The sequence below is a fragment of the Bidens hawaiensis genome, unplaced genomic scaffold, assembly GCF_021521415.1.
Source record: "Bidens hawaiensis isolate Kalapana, Puna unplaced genomic scaffold, B.hawaiensis_p1.1 tig00032901_1, whole genome shotgun sequence".
Classification (NCBI taxonomy): Eukaryota; Viridiplantae; Streptophyta; class Magnoliopsida; order Asterales; family Asteraceae; genus Bidens; species Bidens hawaiensis.
In genome coordinates, this window is record NW_027495636.1 from 187255 (window position 1) to 213045 (window position 25791).

A 25791-nucleotide genomic window follows, 5' to 3' on the forward strand; every position below is an offset into this window, starting at 1 on the left:
ATATATGCACTTCTTGGTCGGAAACAAGAACCGTTATTTCAAACTCACGATATTGCCTCCGCCATCCCCGGTTTGAGAGTTTGAAATAGTGGTTCTTGTTTCCGACCAAGAATTACATATATGTGGCATTGATGTTTGGGTGCGGTGGTGAGGTGAGGAGCCGACTGAAAGCCTATATGTATGTGGTATGATTGCATGGGATGGTAGTTAATGAACCGAATCTGTAAACCTTACTTAGATAAATTTGTTATTGTTTTCATCGACGATATACTTATTTACTCTAAGTCAAAGGAAAATCATGAATTACATCTTAGAATCTTTCTTGAATTACTTAGAAACGAGAAGTTTTACGCCATGTTCTCGAATTACGAATTTTGGCTTCACGACGTGCAATTTATTGGTCACGTCATAAACATGAATGGAATTCAAGTAGATCCTGCAAAGATAGAAGCCATCTGAAAATGGGAGATTCCAAAATATCCAACCGAGATCCGAATTTTCTTAGGTTTGGCCGGCTACTATCGAAGATTCGTTGAAAATTTCTCTCGAATAGCCGTTCCTCTAACCTCGTTAACCCATAAAAATATCAAGTATGAATGGGGAACCAAACAACAAAAAGCGTTCGCTTTTCTTAAACAAAAACTCACCAATGCACCTATATTGGCCTTGCCAAAAGGTACCGAGGATTTCATTGTCTTTAGCGACGTGTACCATTCCGGTTTGGGATGCGTACTAATTCAACAAAAGAAAGTAATCACTTACACCTCTCGACAACTTAAGGTACACGAAAAGAACTACACAACTCATGATCTAGAGTTAGGTGCCATAATATTTGCCTTAAAGTTATGGAGGCACTATCTCTATGGAGTTAAATTCATTGTGTACACTGATCACAAAAGTTTGAAACACATCTTCGAACAAAAAGAGCTTAACATGAGACAACGCAGATGGATGGAAACTTTGAATTATTACGACTGTGAAATCGTTTATCATGAAGGTAAAGCCAACGTCGTGGCTGACGCCTTAAGTCGTAAGGAACATGAAAAATCCAAAAGAGTTCGAGCATTACGATTAGAACTCCAAGTAGAACTAGTCGAGCAAATCAAATCAGCCCAACTTCAAGCGATCAAACAAAACAAGATCTCCGACAAAAAAACATAACGGCACCATTAACTCGTTAGTCACAGGCGATGATGGTATATTTAGAATTGAAAACAGGATTTGGGTACCAATCGTTGGAGAATTACGAGAAAAGATCATGAGCGAAGCTCACAAGTCCAAGTACATGATGCACCCCGGTAGTGATAAAATGTACCAAAATCTAAAACCAAACTACTGGTGTAATGGAATGAAAAAGGACATCGCTTTGCATGTTGCAAAATGTTTGACGTGCTTGAAGGTCAAAGCCGATCATCAAAAGCCTTCGGGATTGCTTCAGCAACCCGAACTTCCCGTTTGGAAGTGGGAAATTATAACCATGGACTTCATCACGAAACTCCAGAAAACCACTCGTCAGCATAATGCAATCTGGGTTATAGTTAATAGGTTGACAAAATTCACACATTTTTTACCTATCAACGACACCTATTCCATGGATAGATTAGCACGTATCTATGTAAACAGCATCTTTGCGTTGCATGGAGTGCCTTTGTCTATCATCTCTGATCGAGACAGTCGCTTTACGTCTCATTTCTGGAAAACTTTCCAACAAGCGTTTGGACCCAATTAAATCTTAGCACTGCTTATCATCCTCAAACTGATGGGCAAAGTAAAAAAAACAATTCAAAAGCTTAAAGGTATGCTCCACGCTTGTGTCATTGACTTAGGCGGAAGTAGGGATGACCATCTTCCCCTAATGGAATTATAACAATAGTTATCACAAAAGTATTCAAGCAGCACCGTTCGAAGCGTTATACGGCCCAAATGTAGAACGCCGGTATGCTGGTCTGAAAATGGAGATAATTAATTATCTGGACCCGAGATAGTTTAAGAAACCACCGATAAGGTGTTGCAAATTCGAGAACGACTTAAGACAGCGCGAGACCGACAAAAGAGTTACGCTGATATCCGTCGTAAGCCGTTAGAATTCAATGTAGGCGATAGAGTTTTATTGAAGGTTTATCCTTGGAAGGGTGTTGTTTGCTTCGGTAAGAAAGGAAAGTTAAGTCCACAGTTTGTTGGACCATTCGAAGTACTCGAGCGAATCGGTAATGTCGCTTATCGTCTGCGACTACCCAAGGAAATGAAAGGTATACACGATGTATTCCACGTCTCTAATCTGCGTACATGTCTAGCCAACAAATTATTATCAATGCCCCTAAAAGATGTCGAAATAAATGAAAACCTCAAATTCATAGAATGACCCTTACAAATTGAAGATTTTAAAATAAAGAAACTTAAGCGGCGTAATCTAAAATTGGTCAAAGTAAAATGGGACTCTCGAATTGGCCCTGAATACACTTAGGAGTTAGAATCCGAAATGTAGAAAAAGTACCCCACTTATTCAAGAAAGCGAATCCCGTGGACAAGATTCATTCCAAGGTGGGGAGGATGTAACATCACGAAAATTTCGGATCAAAATAACAAGTATTCAAACTACAAGGACCAAAATTGAAACTCTGTATTCTTGACCAATAGCGATACGCGATGGATCAAGAGACCACCCATCGCGTATAGCGATGGTTTGTCACAAAAACCAAGAAAATAAAGGTATCGCGATACGCTATCCCGAAAAGCTCACTCGTCATCTCGTATAGCGATGACAAGGCCTGGCAGCAGTGACACGTGCCCCGCCACGTGTACCCTCGTGGCACCACCAGTATCGCAATGCGTTACCGGGATCAGTCTATAAATAGGGCGACCAACCCTCTCATTTGTTCATACTCACCTCACTCTCTTTCTAAAATACACTTTCTCACTGCCTCGTTTTGCCTGCCACCGACCTGACGTTCGTATATCGAAATCCATGCCCAATCCTGACGTTATCTCGAAGTGCGTGCCAATGAAGAACGAGACCGGCGTGCATTGATTTGCGTGTAAGAAAGTGTTAACCAAGATTTCTCGATAAACGTGCAAGCATAGAGGTGTTGCCCGAGAGTCTATAAAATTTTAAGCCCAACAAGGTAATATAATATTAATATAATATTAAAAGGCTAAGACCATAGTTATATGACCAAAGATGTATATATATATATATATATATAAATCTTTGTTAATAATAAAATATTATTTAAAAGATTTTAAATAATAAAGTAAAGAAATAAAGCATACGCTTATTCAATAAGAAGAAACATACTATAGGAATATAGATGATAATTTACACTAAAGGTTTGAATATCTTTAAATAAAAGAAAAAAATGTTTGGAACTAAAGGTTCGAATAAGAAAATATAATCGAGGTAAAAATTATACAAAAACAGACTAAAGGTCTAAAGTTAGATTATTGATCTAGTAATAACGAAAGATTATACTCGTACTATAGGTCCGAAATGCAAAGACAATTCGATCAGTGAGTGAAGCTAATCATTTCAAAGGTGAATGCGTCCCAAACTTTTATAACGTGTTCAATCGAGTCAAAGTAAATTGATTCATGAGATTACGTATCTCTAAAACATTATGAACAAAAGTAATCACTGCCCCTCAGGCTGTCTTGTACGTTTGTTTAGATCCTTACATATGTGGTTAGACGGTGGGCACAACGCGCCACACCTGGTTATATGCCTCAGCCACGATGGGCCGGACCTAAGTTATGTCCGAGAGAGGGTAATCGTGTGTATATTGATGGTAGCTAAGTAATCTCGAATGCTACGGCGTTTGCTGAGCGCTTTCGAGTTGAGCTTAAGTTTGTAATTGTGATTTAAGTTTTTAACTTAATTGTAACATCCCGAAATTTCTAAAATAATATTATATATATTATTTATTGTTGGTAAGAAAGTTTACTCGGGTTAGTGGGAAAATAATAAGATAAAGTAGGAGTTATTACGAGTCGGGCGTGTGTTGGGTTAAGTAATATGGGTAAAAGACGTGGATTAGAAAGGGGGAAGATGGACCATGGGCTCAAGCCCATGACCCATATTATATAATCCATAATCCACCCATTAATCCTTTCATTTCCATTCCATTCCATACACCACCTAAAACACACACTCAGCTCTCTCTCATCCTACTTTCTCTCTCTAAATATATACAGAAAAATTTTTGGATGTTATGGTGGCTTATTATTGTCTTACCAATTACCAAATACCCTACACAAACATGTCTTATATTGACAAACATGTTCATGTGGGTCTTGTCAAGCGGACTTACTAGGTTCACTTGGCAAGTCTGTTGGCCCATCAAATCTGCCAAATACAAAAGTTATACATAAACATAAATAATGAGTACATGATTAACTAAATGACCTGATTACATGATAAACTTAATGACCTGTCTATTAAGTTGTGTTCACATAGATATGCACCAATATGATACGATATGATATGTTATGTTATGATAAGTTACAATATAATACGCTATGATATGATATGTTACAAATATAATACGCTATGATATGATATGTTACGATATGGTATGATGTGACACGACATGATATGGCATAACATCATAAAATTTATACAACACACTATAACATAATGTAATACACATAAAGTTGTAATATATTATAAAGAATCTTTTATGTTTTAATACAATTTGGTTGAACATAAAGTTATATAGGCAAATAATGTAATAAGGCCTCCTTTTGTGTTAAATAAAAGTCACTTATTTGAATTATGTAATGTCTATAAATACTAGAATATATTTTACAAACACTCGTATTCCTAATTTCTTCTCTCTTTCTATAGTATGATGAAGTTTTTTAGTTTTCTCGTTATCACCATCGTAATGATGACATTTGCAACAATCAGAGTACGTCAAGTACAAGGTTGCATAGACCTGAGACCAGATTGTCCTGTTGGTGATGCAAAAGCAACACCATCTCCAGCATGTTGTGATGATATACTTCCAAATTGTTACTGTGACTACAAGAAAGAATATGGCAAAGATGTAATTTTCAACATCTATAGTAAATGTCGTAAGTATATTCCTGCGTGTACTACAGTTCTATAATAGTTCTTTCATATGTTACATAAAAACCACACAATTCCATCTTATTGTTTTCGTAGCATATATAGTGGCAAGTATTATGCTAATAGGCAATGTGCGTTCAAAGTTTCCCATTATGCTAATAGGCAATGACGTGTGTGAAAAACTATATAAGATGTTGATTGTTTTTCACACGAGATTTAGTTTTAAATTTATAAAATAATCTTTACTAAGACTAAACCACACACGAAATAGGCAAGCGTACACTTATCTTACATGTAGAATAAGGTTGGCAAGAATAAATAACGATCCAAGGACTAAGGATGTTCAAAAGTATATCTTTATTATTAACTTAACCATAAGCTTTAATCATGATAATTTTAACAAAATTCTGCTTTTGAATTTAAATTGGCCGTCACCAGCCATTTCGTTAGTTATGACTGAAAACGACCAAAAGGTGATAGTTTTAATTATTTAAAACCAATATGCGAATAAAATAAAGCCAAGTACCACAAAAAAAAAACAATTGTTCAAAACGGTGTAGGACAACAAGTGTGGCATGGCATGGGATGATATGACACGACACGAGATGACACAGTATGTTACGACACTGTGTGATACGACACGGTATAATATGATACGATAAGATACGACACAACACGATACAACACGAAATGATGATAATGTGATATGATAAGGCATTGTTATGTGTTAAATACGAAATGATTATAATATGATATGCTATGATATGATATGATATGTACATCACAATATTACAAACATAACGTTGTAGTATGATACAAAGAATATTTTGTGTTGTAATATAGAATGTCATAATGCCTCCTTTCGTGTTAAATAAAAGTTGTTAATTTGATTTATGTAATGCCTATAAATACTAGAATATATTTTACAACCACTCATATTCCTAATTTTTTTAATCTCTTTTTGCAGTATAATGAAGTTTTCTGGCTTTCTAATGATCACTATTGTGATGACAACATTCCTAACAATCAGCATACATCAAGTACATGGTTGCTACAACCTCAGACAAGATTGTCCTGTTCATGATCAATATGCAACACCATCCCCAATATGTTGTGGTCACATAAAACCGTATTGTTATTGTGTCTACAAGAATAAATTTGAGAAACCTATATTGGTCAACGTCTATAGTAAATGTCGTGTTTTTATTCCTGGATGCTAGGTGCAATGCGGTTGTGTAATATAGTTCCTACATATGTTAAATGAAAACCATATAATAAATAGTTTCCATCAATCATATTGTTTTCGTAGCATAGCTGCATAGTGGTAAGTATTACGCCAATAGGTAATGTAAATCTTCGGTTTTCCTATTAGTCTTTCAATTTTTACTCATTAGAATAACTGTCTCTCTTGCATAATTATAACCGACATATACAATTTTGAAATCAAGGTTCGTAAGCTTCAAAATAAAGAAAAGAAGTTTCAGGGTTCATATCTTAAGAAAGTGTACTGAAATTTAGTGGGGTTAATCCCAAAGGTTTATATAGCAATAAAACTTAATCTAATTTAGTTTCATATAAGGTAGGTAAACGATCTATTCCACTCATTAAACCGAAAAATGTATAATTACGGAAACAATGCTCAACCAAATTACATAGGGTAAGGTCTAGAGTCAAGTTTCTCGGGTGGGTCTTCGGCTTTTATTGGGGCGGACTAAGATTATGCTTAAACTTTTAAACATCTAACGCATACATCATATATCAACGTAAAAATGATATGAAGCCGCTAGACTTGTCCTTGAGAGAGTAGCCCATTTAACTCGAACTCATTTTGTCGAACAATCCATTTTTACTCGTTCATTTCTTTAAGTGTGTTACCCGGTGTTTCTGGAAATTGTTGATCGATGAAAACGGTTGTTGCGGGTGTTTCCAACCATGCTAGTCCTATATAAACAAAGATGCAAATGAGATGATGGTTAATAATGGTGTTTATGTGTAACATCAAATTGAGTTTACAATATATATCTTCAACTTAATATTAGAAAATTAATAATAAAAGGAATGATTTGTATGAATAAATAATCAACCTGAAATTCCCACCGGACAATTTTCAGAACTTGTTTCATTTCGATTAAATTAAGGCATGTGACATCAAATCATTTTGGTAATGAAAATAAAACCATGTCTATTGTTACATGTTTACAATATAAATTGTATCTTACTTCTAAATTCACTTAAATAAAGAAGGTTATTAGTTCTATTTATACGATGTTCATTGTTTTTATTATATCCATACTAGTTTGAGGCCCGTGTATTACACGAGTAATTGATGAAAAATTTAAACTTTAACCATTAAGTGAAATGCATTCAACAAATTAATTATATATTGTTAATACATTTACTATTAACATTAACATTACAGAAATTGGATAACTAAGATTACAAAAATATGTTACAAATAAGTAAAAACTTCCCTTTACACTACATTTGTGATTGTATTATTAAGTATGCATTGTTTATCAAATCAAAATCTTTAGACCATGTTTTAACATATAGGTCTACTTATAACTCTTGATATAGCCACGTATAGCTGTCCGTGTGACAAAAATGGTTCTCCAAATACATACCAACTCTAGATAAATAATAATATATCCATGAAATTATTAAAAAAATTATTCATACACATAAATTATCATAACTTTTAATCAATTAATATGATGTCATTTGAGAACATCTGCTCATGTTTATCCAAAAAAACATGATTATCCCAAAAATCATATTACCTACACTTTAATGTTATAATCATCCTTAGAATCTTTAGAATTTGAAATTGATTGATCATGATAAATTTGTTGTCATTAATATTCTGTGTATGAAAAATTTTTAATTGATTTTATATTTTACAATTAAAATTTATATAATCAAGCAACATAAAAACCAAAAATTAAAATATAACAAAATGATTTGTTTCATTTCATATGAATGTAATTGCCAGGAAAATGACAAATACATACTAATCTTATAACCGTGTTCAAATAATAATGATTATTCCGAGTTAGAAGAATTTAGAAGATTTAAAGTTGCATAAAACGAAGGTAGTGATTCTTATATATAATAGTTGGAAGTAGAACTGTCACTTTTACCCGTGACCTGAAACTCAACCCAAGAAAACCTGTACCCAAACCCAAACTAACCCGATCTGAGAAACTCAAACTCAAGAAAATACTAACCCGAACCTGAACCGAAGTAATTCGGGTTGGTTCTTGGTTCAGAATTTTAGGTTTCGGGTCAACAAAAATAAACTTTTAGTTTTTAAATCATATATATTTTTAGGTATTAAAAGCTAAGCATTAGTCGCTGGCGTTATCAGGATTTAGTCCAAGTCGATTGTTCTCATTCCACATATAATTAATCGATTGTTTATTTTTTATTATTTTGAATTTAAACCATCATAAGCACTCTAATTATGTACTAACCAACATGTAACACTAACATAACCTCAATTCGTTGTATTTGTATAAAAATAAAAATAATAAGTTAACATAATATAAGAATTGTGTAAATAACTGATGTAAACGATATTCTAAGTTTCAATATCATAAATGATTTTTGGAAAATGAAAATAATGGAATGGAATTAAAACAAATTTTTTTGTTTAAAATATAAAATGCTTTTAATTAAGTAATTTATCTTACAAGACATATTAAATTAAATATATTTGAATGTATAGAAAAAGCATAAATCAAGTCATAAAACATATGTTTCTGAAGCATTTTGGTCTGAGTTATGAAAGAAAATATTGAAAACTAAATATTGATCCTTTTTATTGCTAAAACCCTTTATATTACACAAAAAAGTCATAAGTAGATGAGAGATAGTTCATAGAGTAAATCATTATACATATAGATTATAATTATACCATTCAACTTCAGTAATTTAATGCTAAACACCAAGATATATATCATATGTATTCTCCATGTTTGTAGCAAATTAAGAAAATACATATTTCATGAGTACAAATGCATATGAGAAAATTTTAAATCCAAATTTGAAACAAATCTTATATAAAAAATTATGTAATTCTGTTTGAATCCCTGGTTAAAAACAATTTGTAGTTCACCATACAAATCCAAATTTTTCGACAATAAGACACCTTTATTATTTTTTTTTAAATTTGTAATTACTTGTGACTTTCAAATTTTATTTTAAGAGATCTGCAACTTTAATTTTGATATTTTTCTTATTTCATCAATAATGTAATTAATGAATGAATTAGTCAGTATTTACATTTAATAAGCATAAACTTGAATTCATATATTGAAATAACATAAAAGATAAGGACCATATATAGAAATTTATTGAAAAAATATGAGGAGGGCTATGAGCTTGACAAGTGGAAAAAGTTGTAGTCTTTTATTAGAATAGATAGATAGTAACTCCAGCTGCCATGTCACCAAATTTATGAAATAAGCCAAACCATTCTAGTCTTAACACTTGAAAACAAGTCTTAAAACACACAAACAAGACCAAAATCCAAAGTTGTGATCCAAGAGCTGCAACTACAATTACAACTAGTCGATGGTTGAAACGAACAATAGCAATTCTTGGAGAAGGTCGTAGAGGTGGAATATGTAGATACAAAATTTAATTCCCACTCCACCGTATTTATACATTTATAGTTCCCTAAAATAATCAAACAAGAATAACATGTGAGACCTATGTGACAATTGACAAAGATATTTAGCACAACCATAACATAACAAAGTTAATGGAAAGCAAAACTTAATGATGAAAGCAGGTCATTAAGATGGTCATGAGTAAGATGTTATGGTTGTAAAAGACCACATGCTTATTCACAGATCCATCAAATGTATAAAGTAAATTTATACAAAATTGATTGAAAAGTACAAAATGAAAAAAGTAAATGTGAGAAAAAAGAAAAGAAAAGAGAGAGTCTCATATTTGAAAGATGGCCATGACTCATGAGTAGTTTGGTAACATTTAATAATGCAATACCGTTAGACCAAACAACATATACACACAATAAGATCTATTTATAGAGTCTTTAATTAGCAGTATTATAAGTTATATTCTTTTTTTTGGTAGTTTGATTGAACATCATTTGTATTCAAGACTACACAGATGAGTATTACCGACAGATAAATAGATAATTTTGGTAGATGTAATTTGTCGATAGTTGCCGGCGGTAACTAGTGGAAAGAAAATATGATAGGGAAAAAAGGTAAATAAAGAAACCGTCGATAATCTGTTGGGATTACCCACATGTGTAACATGCCATTGCTGTAAATAAGCCTCGCTCACTAGAAAGTAAATCGATCATAGAAAGACTATATCTTGATAAAAAAGGGAAAGCCGGGTTATTTAAATGAGCACAAATATTTGTACTAGTTTAAGAATTTGAGAGTGTCTACCTTGTTATTTGTCAGGTTAAATCAGAAATAAAAATTCCTATAAACTTTATGAGTAGATTCTTAGTCATGTTATGAAGAATGAGAACTTTGTAGCTCTAATTGTTGCTAGATTCATTGCTCGGTATAGACATCGAATTGCTTTGGTCACCACGTGAAATGGTTATCGAGTGGTTAAACCAAACAGGAGAATTCATGCATGGGTTCAAACCGAGGCCAACACCGGGTCAATGTAGGATTAATATGTCGACTGGTTAAGTTCTAAGCTTGAATTATACTTTGATGTTAAAGACGAAATTCGGGTCAAGCGAGAAAATTATTCTAATTTTCAAAGCATACATTATCGATTTTGTGACAAAAACATCACCGAAAAATTTACTTAACCACTTAACCTTTGAGTTTCAATTTGAAAGTGTAACCGATGATCATAGAAACAACGAAATGGTCTATTATTAATATTTTGAAAGGTTTTTTATTACTTCAATATAACCATGCTTGATATGACGACACGTTGCAAACGGACCACATGCATTAATTGATTACTTTGACATCACTTGGTCTCTTTAAAGAATTGGTTTGATTTTGACATATCTTTTGGTCAGGTGAAACTAAATTGTTTTAAAAGTGGAAATGGACCACCATAAATCTTTTTGTAAGACCAATCATTTTCTTTGAAAACCACTCACAAGTGTAATGTATATTTATGGATTAAATTAAATATATTTTTTTAAATAATCCATCTATTTTTTCATTTGTTTATCTTCTCTTTATTTTGTTGTTTTTTTTAATTATGTAACTCTTTTATTTAAATAAGAGTTAATTACATATATAGTCCTTATAGTTTACGTAAAGTAACATGTTTAAAAAGTCAATGTTGCAAAAGTCGCTTAGTGCTGGTTGGACAGTAGGATACCGCCAAGATTATATAGTTTTACAAATCTATATACATATATAGTTTATTTCATGCCTTTTATGTATAAACTAATCAATTTAGAGACCAAATGTAAATTATTAAGGTTTAAGGGGGTTAAAGTGTTAATTTACATAATCAATCCTGCCAAGGAATTGGGGACCAATGTCATATTGTTTAATAGTTACTATTCACTATAAGATGCTTTTGACTGGCTTTCTACTTTAGGAAACTTCTCTGCATACTATGAGTCAATAATTAAACTAAGTGCATGTGTAGTTCTTGAATAACTTGTCCATTGGCCTTTTATTTATATATAATTTACTAGGTTAGGAACTCGTGTATTACACGGGCGGTATAATGGAAAAGGAAGGAAAAGGAAGAAAGGGCGAGAAGCAGTCCCCCCCCACCCAAAAAAAAAATTCGTCCATTTGTATCCCGGGTGCGGTGTTGTAGCCTCCTTGTCGTCCCCAAACCCTTAAATTTATCGCCTACTGCAGATGGCCTAATTTACAATGGTCTTGAGTAGGTAACCTATAATTAATACTTAACATACCAAAAATTTTAAGTTGTTTACTATAACATGCCATGAAACATATGTGAAAAGAAAAAAACGAAAAACATAGGATAATAATCTTTAAACATATGTAAAAAATAAACAAAAACATAGGATAATCTTTGCATATGACTTTACTGAAACCACACATGTACACTTCATGTAATGAATTTTGAAACCACTACACTACTACCAAAACCACGGTACCACTTTGAACATCAATAATACATTCTCTCACCAACATTATTATTTTCACACTCTTGCCATAACACCCTTTAAATAACATCACTAACCACTACAACAGGACCATAAATCTAAATCACCAAACTCATTCTCTAAATTAAATAGATAGTGGTTTGTTATCTCTATAATCATCCATGGTCACTATATTCTACGATCTAGATCTGGTTTGTATGTTTGTTTGTTTGTTATCTTTTTACTTTACTTGTTCATAAAATGATCATAATTATCTCAACACTTTGTTTGTTCATGAAATGCAGATCTACTTTGCATACAAAGACAGAGAGTCAAAGTCAGATATATTCGTTAAGACATCAAGTCAACAATAAACTGACACGTATCCAAATAGGTGACTTCTAACACTTGTAACTTATTAGGCTTTAAAAACACTAGCTAGAAGAATTATGTGAGTGACAACTCGTGCAAACGAGCCGAGCTTGACTAGGCTTGATCTCGGCTCGTTTAACTTCTTACATTTTCAAACTCGAGCTCAACTTGGCTTGTTTGGAGCTTCACTTTCAAAACTGAAGCTCAGTTCATGAGTAAATTTTCAAGTTCGGGCTAGACTTGTTTACTATTTGTTAAATAATTTTTATAGATTTTATAATTATTTTTCAATTTTGATATATAAAATTAATATATATTGTTTAGTTATTTTTTTATAACAATATATATATATATATTAATTAATAATTATTAATATATATTAAAAGATTATATAAATGAAAGGCTCGTTTATTAAACGAGCTTACTTTTATACTCGGGCTCGATTTAGCTTTGGCTAGATCGAGCTCAGCTCATATATAATATAGTAGTAATTAATTAATAATTATTACAGTATTAACTAATATAATTATTAAAAAAATATGTAAATGAGTAAATGACAGCCAGCTTGCCTCGTATATTAGTAATTAATTGATAATTATTACAGTATTAACTAACAATTATTAAAAAAAATATGTAAATGACAGCCAGCTCGAACTTGATAAGTGAAGCTAGGCCTCGTATATTAAGCGAGTTTACTTTTAAGATCGAGTTTTTTCATAAACCATTCTTGAGTAGCTCGTGACGGCTTAGCTCACTGTCACAAGAGTCAAGAACATCACAATTTAATAAGACAAGTGCTTACTTGCTAGAGTTGTTATAAGTTATAACATATATAAGGAATAATGCTGATTAGATTATTTTGATTAGACTCTGTTAACGCGTATTTACTTTTGGGCTGACTGTCACTTTTGTGGCCATACCCTTATGAAGCCCACTATTTTTAAAGCCACTTAAGTACTTAACTACCCATATCTAGCCCAATAAGTTGATGTCAAGCTTCTAGCACTGTTAACTAGAGATGCACAAAGAACCCGGAACCGGACCCCCAAAAAAACCCGGACTTGGTTTTTTATAATCGGATTGTAATACCCGAACTCATACCAGACCCCCACATAGTTTGTTTATTTGTGCACCTCTAATGTTAACTATTCTTTCAATACACATGTTTGTTTATTTGTGCACCTCTAATGTTAACTATTCTTTCAATACACATGTTTTCTATACTCTATATAGATTGATATGACATACATGCCTATATAGATTAGACATTAACACATAGGTAGCGTTTAGTATGCATCATGATATGGGGAATGAAATGATTCATTGCGTGAGAATAAAAAATTGGTGTTTGATAGCTCAATGAAATGGAATCATTTTAATCTCATTCCACTAAAAGCATTCCTTCCCACCCCTCTTCTTTTTTTTTTCCATTCTATTTCTCCTTCACACTCTTTTCTTAACAACACAACCACCTAACAACCACCGTTGTTGTCACCACCTCCGCCGCCACCGCCACCACCCTACCACAAGCGTCACCACCGTCACCATCGCCATCGTAACCACCGCAACCATTGTTATTGTCGCCGCCTAATCATCATCGCCACCCCACTTGTCGCCGCTTGACCACCACCACCTGGCTGCCACCGTCGATGTCACCCTACCATCGCCATCAATACCAATGCTACCTCCACTTGACCACCGCCGCCCCCAACACAACCACCGCCTGTCCGCCGCCATTGCAGTTTTTTTTTTTTTTTTTTTTTGGTAACAAAAAAATATTTCAGATATGAGTGTTTTTCTTATTTTTGTTTCATTCCTATAATTTTTTAGATAACAAACAACATAAAATAATAATTCATTTTATTTTCAGATGTTAACCAAACAAGACAAACAAATGGTAATGATCTATTCATTCCATTCTTTCTCCCATTCTGTTTCTTCTTCATTCCATTACCTTTAACCAAACATATCCATAGTTTGTTTATTGTTTTAAAGATTATTTTTAAATAAAACCTAAACTGTTCTGAAATTTAACTAAAATTGATCTAAGTATTACTCATGTTTATTTATATATACATGTATATATATAATTTCCAACAAATTAAGAGTATTCATGTGTGTATTTATATGCATTTTATGTTGCATATGGATGTTTGATACCGCTTATTCTTTACATACTCGCTTATTCTATTGCTTGACACTGCTAGTATCATGCTACATTCTCTGTTTGATTTCTCCGGTCTTAAGATTCTCAATGTAATGCGGTTCTAAGTTTATGATAATCGATAGTTACTATGATAATTACTCTTCCATTGCATGAAACACTCCCATTGCAATTGGATCATGAGTAAGCTCGACTGGATTTTTGTAACCTGTTGAAATTGATATGATATGAATGCGTTCATCAATGGCCTTATAAAAACCAGACAAAATATCCACATCATAGCACTTAGGATTGCATACTTTATAGGCAGCAAGTCTTGCGGAAGGAACCCCTCCTTTAGCCACTCCATCGGCAAAACCATAATAACTCGCGGTTGTCCCTTCATTCCCGGATATCACTGACGCACAATGGGCCCCATGCCCACTTGTGTCTAGCAGAAAGATCCAGTTACAGCTTGTAACTGTAAATGTACGAGCGCAAGTTATCTTCATGCATACTAAAAACACAAAATACACTTTTAATATCAAAATCACATTAGAAGCATTACTGAAGTCTATCATCGGTTATGGACTTCTAATGTGTTTTGAAAATTAAGTTTATTAATGTTGTCAATATGTGGCAAGATAATTGGTGCTCGCACATTTACAATTGCGAGTTGGGAGCCTCCAGGGCATGCGATCCATTGTGAATAAGTCATATCTGGTGACGAAATGACATGCGCGAATCATTTGGTTTTGCTTAAGGAATGCTAGATGAGGGGATCCCTCTTCAAGAATTTCTATCCATAAAGTGTGTTATCAAGGATGCTACGATATAGATGTCTTGTCTGCTTTTGGCCATGCGATTGATGATAGAGTCTATATTAACCAATTTCAATGTTTCACAACCATCCGTTAGAGCCTACTCTTGATCCCATCGCGATTGGGGCATTTCATGCAATGGAGAGAGGAATTCTCACAGTGAATTCGATAGGGAATGATGCTCCGTGTTTATATTCTATTAAAATTCATGCTCCATGGATCTCAACTAAGGCAACGAATGATTCTAACAGAATAATTGTTGATAAGCTACTCCTTGGGACATGTTAAGTTCTTGTGGTGCATTGTATTAATCTTTTCCGATCGAGTGATGAACCATTGCCTCTTATTTATGGAAAAGAGGGAGCAAGTAGCCGCTCTGCTTTGAAACCGAGGCAAGGTAATACTTCTTAAAAGTTATTTATATAACAAACAAACATACCTAGAATATGAATGGCTAATCTTGTTTTTGTTTATATGGATTGTATGTTAGAATATTTGTGTGGCTTTTGACCATTTAACATGTATGTGGAGTGTGGACTAAGGGTGTGTCTGGGATTGCTTATTTAAGTGAAAAATGATTTTTTGTTAAAAGGACTTGTTAACTTATGAATTTTTTGAAAGAAGTTTTAATAAAATGTTTGGATTAGCTTATGTGTTGGGGTAAATCAAAATTACTAAAAAGGACATTCTTTTTTAAAGTGAGTGTAATGGCTTTTGAGGGTTAGAGGGGTGTAATAGTAAATTAAACTTATTAAGTTAATAAGTTAGAGATTCCTAACTTTTCAAAACCCACTTGTTTTGCCTTCTCTATAAGTTAAAATCCATAAGGCATTATGGTTTGTCAAACATCTTATGCACCTTATTAACTTTTCAAAAAGTTTATGAGTTATAAGTTGATGAAAATAAGGGATCCCAAACACCCCCCGAATGTGTGCAAGTCCGGTGCTACAAAAGTTTGTTATTCTGATACTAAGTTTAACATGTAGTGCTACCGGTTGGGAGAGAAACTGGAGCGTCTTCCAACAAGTAAATTCTCTACATTTATTTTAATAGTCTTATTTCTTAAATTCGTTATATAATTTAATTTTATTATCTTGATAGATTCATACATAGAGTAGACATCGATCGGCCCAAACACGATTAAATGGCATGGTCTTTGTTAAGTTTAATCGTGCATTGAAACGTCGATATCAAAGAATGGACACCACTTATCCTATGCTTTTAACCAAGATTGATGAAAGTAATGAGTAGGTGATAGGTTACATGGAAAATGAAAATGAAGGTGAAGATGATACTCGAGTGAGTGACAATGGCCAGGAAGATTTGGAGCTCGGTATTGATCTTGATGAATACGAGGATAGCGAGGAGCCGAGGACTTATAGTTGCAGTTGCATGGTGCTTCCGATATCATCTTTTGAGTTGTTTATTTCTGTTTACTTCTTGAAATGTTGAAACTTGAAACTATTTTACTATATTAGTATCTTTTTTAGTTTATGGAAATGTCATCTTTTAAGTTTGATGCTTATATAAATGTTGATGTTATATTGTTATGTTATTTTTCATTTCTATCTATTTTCCCACTATTTATTATTGAAAGTTCATATTAGAGTTGCACAAACTGGTGTCAAACCCTAAACTGGTTCGGGTTGGTCAACAAAAGTTAAAACTTGTTATGATCGGTTTCGGTCCGGGTTGAAATTGGTTTCTTCACTGGTTTACGATCGGTTTTGGTCGGTATTGGTTTAGTTAACCAGTTTCGGTAGTGAAAAGTACAAACTGGTTCCAAGCCTACGGTTTCAATCGGTTCTAAACTAATTTCTAATTAATCGGTTTCAACCCGGTTTCAATCGGTTCCAAACTAATTTCTAATTAATCGGTTTCAACCCGATTTAGTTTCTGTTTATTTGCCCACCTCTATTCTAGATGTTAAGATGTTTATAAATAATTTATAAGTTTTTTTTTTTAAAATGACGTGCACTTCGGCTCCGGAGCTTGTCGCCTCGGTGTGCCTCACGCTTTTTAAAACCAAGAACACACGACAACCAATCTTTAACCATGCATCTCCATTTCAGTTTTGTTCTACTTAATAATAGTTGATTATTATACAAGAAGTGACTAACACTAGGAAAATGAAAAGTGGCCTGATTATTATTAATCAACGAGTGTTTTATTCATCTCACATTAATATTGCTACCAAAAAAGGTCCTACCGGGAGTCGAACCCAGGTCGCTGGATTCAAAGTCCAGAGTGCTAACCACTACACCATACTACCATAGAACCAGACATGTCAGCTATTTATTTCTAAACGTATTTAATATCTATGCAAACTATGTTTCATTTATGAAGAGTGTACCATATACACTCATAAAAAAAGGTTTGTGCCATCAAGGCCAGCTATCAGATAGGACTGGGTGGTCGACCGACCTCGACCCGACACCCTGATAGGTCTCGTTGTTTTAATTATATATTTTTTTTATGAAAAAAATATTTATGTATTCTTAATGTTTAATCTCAATTACTCAACTAATTTAAGACCCGATATTTTTTTCATCCTTGACCCAAAAAAATTTACGTTTCTCGGAGACTGCACTCGTACCATTTCAATATTTTCATACATGCTTTCATAATATAAGTTGTACGATTTAACCTCTATATAAATTGGCCTAGTATGGTTATTATGGCAAATCAGTGTCTTAAAAATATTAGACTCAGGTTTCAGATATACAGATACTTGAGCCATGTTATTAAACTTATCTATCTGTGTGAATAACTAAACATGTTTAGACAAAGACGTTCAAGGCGGTCGAGTCGTTATGTAAAAGAAGATGCAGCGAATGCAATTTTCTTGTAGTTTTGACCCTCAACTGTCGTTAACAAGACGGATAAAAAGTACATAGCTAAAAGTAACTCGGAAGAGACCACAGAAGTATTCAATTACCATCATTTACACCAAATATACACAAAACTACACTGATGTTTCTCGGACTTGTTCGTCTAAAAATGTGAAAAGTTTACAAGATTTTTCAATTCCCATAGTAATATGAACTTGCAAGGTTTACACTATTGGTTAAGCCTATCATTATCATCATCACAGGGGTTCATACTTCATAGTTCATGGTTCAACATTAACATTTGATAGTTGATATAATCGATACCGTTTAACCGTACACAACATAAGATCTGCTCTGGCAACTCCTCTTGTTTGTTCCCCTGTTCAAAACAACTTACCATAAAGTTTATACTTATAATAACTAGAATTACGTAAGTCTGTAAACAAACCAAATGTTTAGCGAGCAGTTCGTAAACCGTTCGGCGGGAAGTTCGTTTATGTTCGTTCGTTTAATAAATGAGTGAACATCAACAGAGCCCGTGTTCGTGAACGTTCGATAATGTGTTTATGAACGTTCGTTCATGTTCGTTTGTATATGTTGCTCATGAAAGTTATTTTTTGTACATTTATTTATCTTATCTAAACATTTTATATTTTTTATTTTATTACCCCTAACATAAAATATGAGACCATATTCTAACGTTATTTTTGTATTGTTTCCGTTTCCTTTCTCACTATTCACTTTGATGAATACATCGATCTCAATCTCTAGGTTTCGTCGCTTTTATTTGTGTTCGTTTGTGTTCGTGAACCGTTCGTGAACGCATTATTTTCCTTAATGAACGAACACGGACATAAAATCTTGTCCGGTAAGTGTTCGTGAACACATTATTTCCTTAACAAACGAACATGAACAAGGTCTTGTTCGTGTTCGTTTGGTTCGTTTACAGCCCTAGAATTATGTTTAAAAACATTGAACTTGCCTGAATTGTGAGACCGAAATCTAAGATGCAGTGCTTTAGTCTGTGTTGGAATGCTTTGAACCCTTTTCTTGAAATGTAACTGAATCGGTGCATATCTAAATCAATCTCAAAGTAGTTTACTCCCTGAAAGATAAGACACTAGTGTAAGTGTTACGTGATTGCATTAATAATACTGTCTTAGTTAAGTGGTTGACCGGTTTAGTTTAAATACCTAACTTAAGCAACTGTAACAAATTGTAATTTACAAACTCAAATTTCACATTTTACATATTTTCATATTTACTTCCTTTTGATATATTACTTTAGCTTAGATTTTGGTTTTAAACAAAAGTTAATGCATAGAAAAAACAAATAACTGAATCATAACTGAAATAACCAAACTGGTTGAGAAACCGATGGTCTGGTTATGATTTTTGAGATAGCCGGCTTTTATGACTTTTGTGATAACCGGTTTAAAACCTTATATCCTTATTTTTTACATAATATGTAATATTTCAAAAATTTTCTGTTTTTAACATTTTTGTAAATAACATATTAGTGGTATCACATATCCAATACTTACTTTTGAATGTAAAAATGTTATATATCAACTTCAGAAAATGTTGAAATTAATCTACGGGTTAAATTAATTAACAGGAAACATATAAGAACTAAGAATACACAATTATCATAATGGAAAGATTGCTAAAAAACTTACTTGGTAGAATTCATGTTGAGGACGTGAGAGCACGGGTTTTTCATTGTAAGCATTCATAATCCTCCTTTCGGGTGCACTTAACTGAAGGTCATCTACATTTACAACACGACCTAGTATCTTCAACCGTTCTCGAAATTGTGCTAGTGTATCTAGCAGAAAACCTTTGACCTTTTCTATTTCATCATCAAGTATCCTCTGTTTCAATTTTCAAACCAAATATATAAATTAGTTGAATTTTAAGTATGTAATAAGATGTAGCGTTAGTTTTTTTACCCTCATGTTTTCTTGAAATTTTGATGATAGTTCCTTAGAGTAATTATCAGAAAGTTTGAAGTATAAAACGAAACTCATTCCTTCACCATCTATTTCACCTTGAAATAAGCCAGCAGGATACAATGGAATCTGTAACAAAAAAAAAGTAAAAAAGTTAACTTTCTTTGACCCAAAAAGGTTGACATGCTGAATGATAACTAGTACCTGAATATTTACAACAAGAATTGGAGGAAGTTCTCCCGAAGAAGGACCAACATCCGGGAGTTGTACAAACCGAGCAATATGATCAATTTTCCTCTTAGATAAAAACACATCAACACCAAATGGATAATATGCTGCACAATTAGATGCATGTTCCTTCTTTTTATCCCAGTTAATCCAAAATGACGCGAGAAGAAAAAAACGTTGATATGTTGCGATAAACATTTAATAAGATGTTTGCACATAATATAGTCCATGTGTAATGTCTAATTAATATTAATTTACCTAAAGTAATTTCTCCCACGTACTCTGAAAACTTGTGGTTCGACATGTGACCAAGAATCAAGCACTTTCTTCTCAGCTGGGCAGAAAGGTACTTGTGAACCAGCTATCAGTCTTTCTAGACGTTTCTTTGAAGAAACTGAAAGAACATCAGAAATAATGTTGTTATAAACAGAAAAAACATATGTGTTCGTTAAATACTCACAGATAGTGGTGGTAGGATTTCCATCTTTTAATTTGAATGAAAGTTTATGTGAAATCTTCTTTTTTGTATGTGTCGGGCTAGAGCTTGATGATCTTCTTTTTTCAACTGTATTGGCAAGACATGGTAAACAATGGCCAGGAATCATTCCACAGTCTAACAAACCACTATTCATTCCAGCATTTTCATCAATAGAAGGTGATGATATTTCATCAAGGTAAACGGCTTTTGATTCGTTATCTGATTTTGGCCTCAAGTCAATGCTTGGCCTAGAGGCTACTTCAGGACCGTTCGGTGACGACATATCTGCAGGTATATGGAATTGAATTTTAGATGTTATGATAGATTGATAATAAATAAATGTGTTTTTCAGAGATGAATCAAACCATCAGGAAGACTATGAAAATCTTCATCACTGCATTCGGACTCAAGAACTTCAACTGTATCATACCATAACTCATCTGTGCTTCCTGCTAATTCCAAATGTGATGAAACGAATTGAATATTTGTACTCATGTTTGTTTAACCTTCTTTGTAGAAGAATACAGACTATAGAGATAGCTACTTTGATCTTCAGTTTATTTCAATTTCAATTAAAGAATTAATTAATCGAAGAAAGAATTAATATGTGGATTTGATGATTTATAACATTTTCAAAATACTTACGATCACATGTACAAATACCGGATATCTGGTTTCTAGAATATCGGTTACAAACCAAAACCAGTTTTTGGTCAAACGGTCAAAATAGGTTATTGACAATAATCGGTTATGGTTTCTAACCGTTTTTGGAGGGGGGAAATCCCTAACCTATGTAACCAATTTAGTTCGGTTATTAACTGGTTAACCAATAATAACCTGTTGAGTTATCCATAAGCTATTGAAAGTAACGATATTAACACTAACCTTATTAACCTATGTCCGGTTAACTGGTTCCTATGTGAAAATCCCTAACCATCGGTTTGTAACCGGTTAGGATTTGCACCTCTACTTACTATTTCAGACTTTATAACCAGTACAACAAGTAATTAAATGAATATCAGTTCAACTTCAAATTACAGTTCTTCAATTAAAGCATCTTCAATTCAATCAACAGAAACAACAAACACTAACTCAAACTACTGATTCTATCATGCACAACTAAATACTTCATTAAATAGTCAAATAACTTGAGCTAACCGCTTCAATCAACACCGAAACATGTAATCTGTACAATCACAATTCTAGGTCATAAATCTAGTTAATAGTGCCGAAACTATCAATTCAATCATGCACGACTAAATACTTAATTAATTAATCAAATCATTCGAGCTAACCGCTTCAATCAAACACATAAACATATAATTAACTTCTACAATCACAATTCTAGGTCATGACTCATGAATCTAAGTTAACAGTACCGAAGCAACTACATGCATATATAGTTCTACAGTTGAAGCATCTTCAATTCAATCAACAGAATCAACACACATTAACTCAAACTACCGATTCAATCATGCACAACTAAATGCTACATTAGTTGATCAAATAATTCGATCTATGAACCTTCAATGATTGAATCAAACACCTAAACACATACTTAAATTCACCAATCACAATTCTAGGTCATTAATCTAAGCTAACAGTACTGAAACTATTAATTCGAGCTAATCACATCAATCAAACACGGAAACATGTAATTAATTTACAACAATCACAATTCTAGGTCATTAATCTAAGTTAACAGCGCTGAAACTATCAATTCGATCATCAAATAGTTGAATAATTCAAGCTAAAAGCTGCAATTAAACACTTAAACATATAATTAAATTCTACAATAACAATTCTGAGTCATGAATCAAAGTTAACAATGCTAAAACTATCAATTCGATCACGCGCAACTAAATACTTCATTAACTAATCAAATAACTCGAGCTAACCACTTCAATTAAACACCTAAACATATAACTAAATTCTACAATCACAGTCCCAGACTTCTAGGTCATGAATCTAGGTTAACAGTGCTTAAACTAATCAACTACTGATTCGATCATTAAATAGTCAAAAAATTTGAGCTAACCGCTTCAACCAAACACCTAAACATTTAATTTAATAGATATTGTATAGTTGGCATGTATATCGGTTAAATATAGATAATATTGTTAGTTGATTTCATCCCTAATTTAAATGGGATTTCCAGTGTATATATGTAACCGGTTTGGTGATAATGAGAATCAAGCAAATTATACCAATTATCTCTTTCTACATGGTATCATTAGCCTAATCACCGCCGCCGCCCACCCTCTCCTCCTTCATCATCTCTCTTTCACTCACAACTAAATTCTAACAATCACAATTCTAGCCTTCTAGGTCATGAATCTAAGTTAACAGTGCTGAAATTATTGATTCGATCACGCACAACTAAATACTTAATTAACTAATCAAATCATTCAAGCTAACCGCCGAAACATGTAATTAACTTCTACAATCACATTTAACACCGAAACGAGTAATTAGCTTCAACAATCACAGTTCCATATCATGAATCTAGGTTAACAGTGCTGAAACTAAACAACTATTAATTCGATCATTAATTAATCAAATAACTCGAGCTAAAAACTTCAATCAAACACCTAAACATATAATTAACTTCCACAATCACATTTAACACCGAAACGAGTAATTAGCTTCAACAATCACAGTTCCATATCATGAATCTAAGTTAACAGTGCTTAAACTAATCAACTATTAATTCGATCATTAATTAATCAAATAACTCGAGCTAATAGCTTCAATTCAACACCGAAACATGTAAAAATTGTAATTAATATCAACAATCACAGTACTGAAACAACTACATGCATAACATAATATAATATAATATAATATAATATAATATAATATATAGATATAGATATAGATATAGATATAAAACTGTGATTAGCTAAACAGAGGCGTTAATTACCAGACGGTTTGAACTTCGAATGACCGGACGGAATATGCTGCTGCTGCTTCGGAATATTCTTCTTCCGTTTCCGGAACAACTTCTTTGCCGCCGATTGAATGCGAGTCTCCGGCGAAGACACGCAACCTCCCATCGCCGGTTAACTGATCATCTAAACAGATTCTGTTGCTTTTATAATATAATATAATATAATTATTTGTATTTGTTTTATTTTATTTTATTTTTTATAAAAGTTTGTGTGAATAATTGAATACGTGTAGATACAAATACAAGTATCTAACTTTAGTTTAAGATAAAGTTATTTTATAAAAGAGTTTATGAAGATTCGGTTCAACCAATGAATTAATGTTTCTAATCTTTATATACGGTGTGTTTTTGGGAGCTTCAATCAAGAAGCAAATTTGGACCGGGATCGAAAGTGGGAGGGGCAGTGTTCCCAACTTCCCGTATCTCGTTCCCCGAATTATTCTTCTTCTATTTACTATCCTCACTGGAATGATCACACTAAACCTTCCCGAAATTTTTATTCCAATTTGTTGACATGATCAGGGCCGGCTACGAAAAAACGAAATTTTTTTGGGTCAAAGGCGAAATTTTTTTCGACTTACTTAGTTATGATTTGAGTTGTGTAAAAAACTTGTGCATAAAAATAAACATAAAAAATGTCTCAACTAAGATTAGAACACACAACCTCTTGGTTAAAGGTCATACCTCTTTGCCACTAGACCAAGCTAGTAGTTATGAAATTATGTTGAAACATTGATTATACATAATATTTTTTTTCATAAAAATATATATAATTTAAAAAAAAAATTCGGGCCTAGCTGGGTGTCGGACATGTGGTCGTCGACTACCCAGCCACACCCCTAGGCCGGCCCTGGACATGACTAGCCTCCCTGATCCATGGGTTCGGGTTGGTCGGTAACACCGCCAACAACCCCATCATAAGCATTGTTAAAGACTGTTTGTTTATCAAATAAATGACATATTAATTTTTTATACACAAATTAATAATTTCATATTTTAACCCTTAAGTGTAGTTGAACTATTTATTTTAACCTCATTTAAGTTTATTTTTAACAAAATAAAATTTTAAAGCATATATATTTAACTTTTTTTTCTAAATCAGTTTTAATTTTTTAAACAGCTTATACATTTATTTTTAAATTTCATTTTTTGTCCATAACAAACTTGAACCCTCATAACTTAAGGAAACAAAAAGGACACACTATTTAACAACTTATTACCACTAGTCTAAAGATTCTTTAACAACTTACACATAAAATATTGCTTAATCTTTTATTTTATACTTTTTAACTCTTTCTAATTTTTATATCCAAAAAACTTTTTATATATATAGCAAGATTATAATAAGAAGTAAATTTTTTCTAAAAAGTATAGAAATTGTGTTTTTACTATAACATTTAATAAAACACACCGCACAATAAACACATCGCAACTAAAATAAAACACACCACACAATAAACACACTTTCTATATCCACCATCAAATCAATATATCTAACACACAAGATTATTTCTTATATTATTTTAACACGCTTCACTTTTTATTTTAACTTCACCCAGTATATATAAGAATCTTATATATCTAACAACCTTATGTAAAAAAAGTATAAACTATTAAATGGTTCAAGCAGACGCCACGTGTGACTGATCATTTATTACTTCAAGCAGACGTGAACGTGCGGTTGTGTGCATGGTGGGACCACAGTTTCTATTTACAGCATTGTTCTGCTGCTGCTGTTAGACGACGATGGTTTGGATAAGATTTGCAACACTTTTATATAATTAATTAATATTAATAATATATGCACTATTTTATTTGTGAAACTACTATATACTTTAGTTTAGCGATGAAGGGTGTTTTCCCA

General features: G+C 32.8%; 2 protein-coding genes and 1 non-coding gene across 4 annotated transcripts; all 3 read right to left on the minus strand.

Moving 5' to 3' along the window:
* Positions 1 to 17688: 17688 nt before the first annotated feature.
* TRNAQ-UUG (transfer RNA glutamine (anticodon UUG)) lies at positions 17689 to 17756 on the minus strand. The gene has a single exon. It is a non-coding gene; the product is annotated as a tRNA-Gln (tRNA).
* A 581-nt stretch (positions 17757 to 18337) lies between these two features.
* On the minus strand, positions 18338 to 24067 carry LOC143584267 (uncharacterized). 2 transcript variants are annotated; one of them, XM_077066353.1, is made up of 8 exons: positions 23901 to 24067; positions 21343 to 21426; positions 20960 to 21262; positions 20476 to 20893; positions 20272 to 20400; positions 19999 to 20193; positions 19302 to 19424; positions 18338 to 18698 (listed from the first exon to the last, which is right to left on the minus strand). In XM_077066353.1, the coding sequence occupies exons 4-8, from the start codon at positions 20695 to 20697 to the stop codon at positions 18594 to 18596; spliced, it is 774 nt and encodes a 257-aa protein (XP_076922468.1). In that variant the 5' UTR covers positions 20698 to 20893; positions 20960 to 21262; positions 21343 to 21426; positions 23901 to 24067; the 3' UTR covers positions 18338 to 18593. The 2 variants fall into 2 exon arrangements, with proteins under 2 accessions (XP_076922468.1, XP_076922469.1); XM_077066354.1 differs by having other exon boundaries at positions 21343 to 21429.
* On the minus strand, positions 20754 to 21472 carry LOC143584281 (uncharacterized). Its single transcript, XM_077066367.1, has 3 exons — positions 21343 to 21472; positions 20960 to 21262; positions 20754 to 20893 (listed from the first exon to the last, which is right to left on the minus strand). The coding sequence occupies exons 1-3, from the start codon at positions 21470 to 21472 to the stop codon at positions 20754 to 20756; spliced, it is 573 nt and encodes a 190-aa protein (XP_076922482.1).
* Positions 24068 to 25791: the final 1724 nt, after the last annotated feature.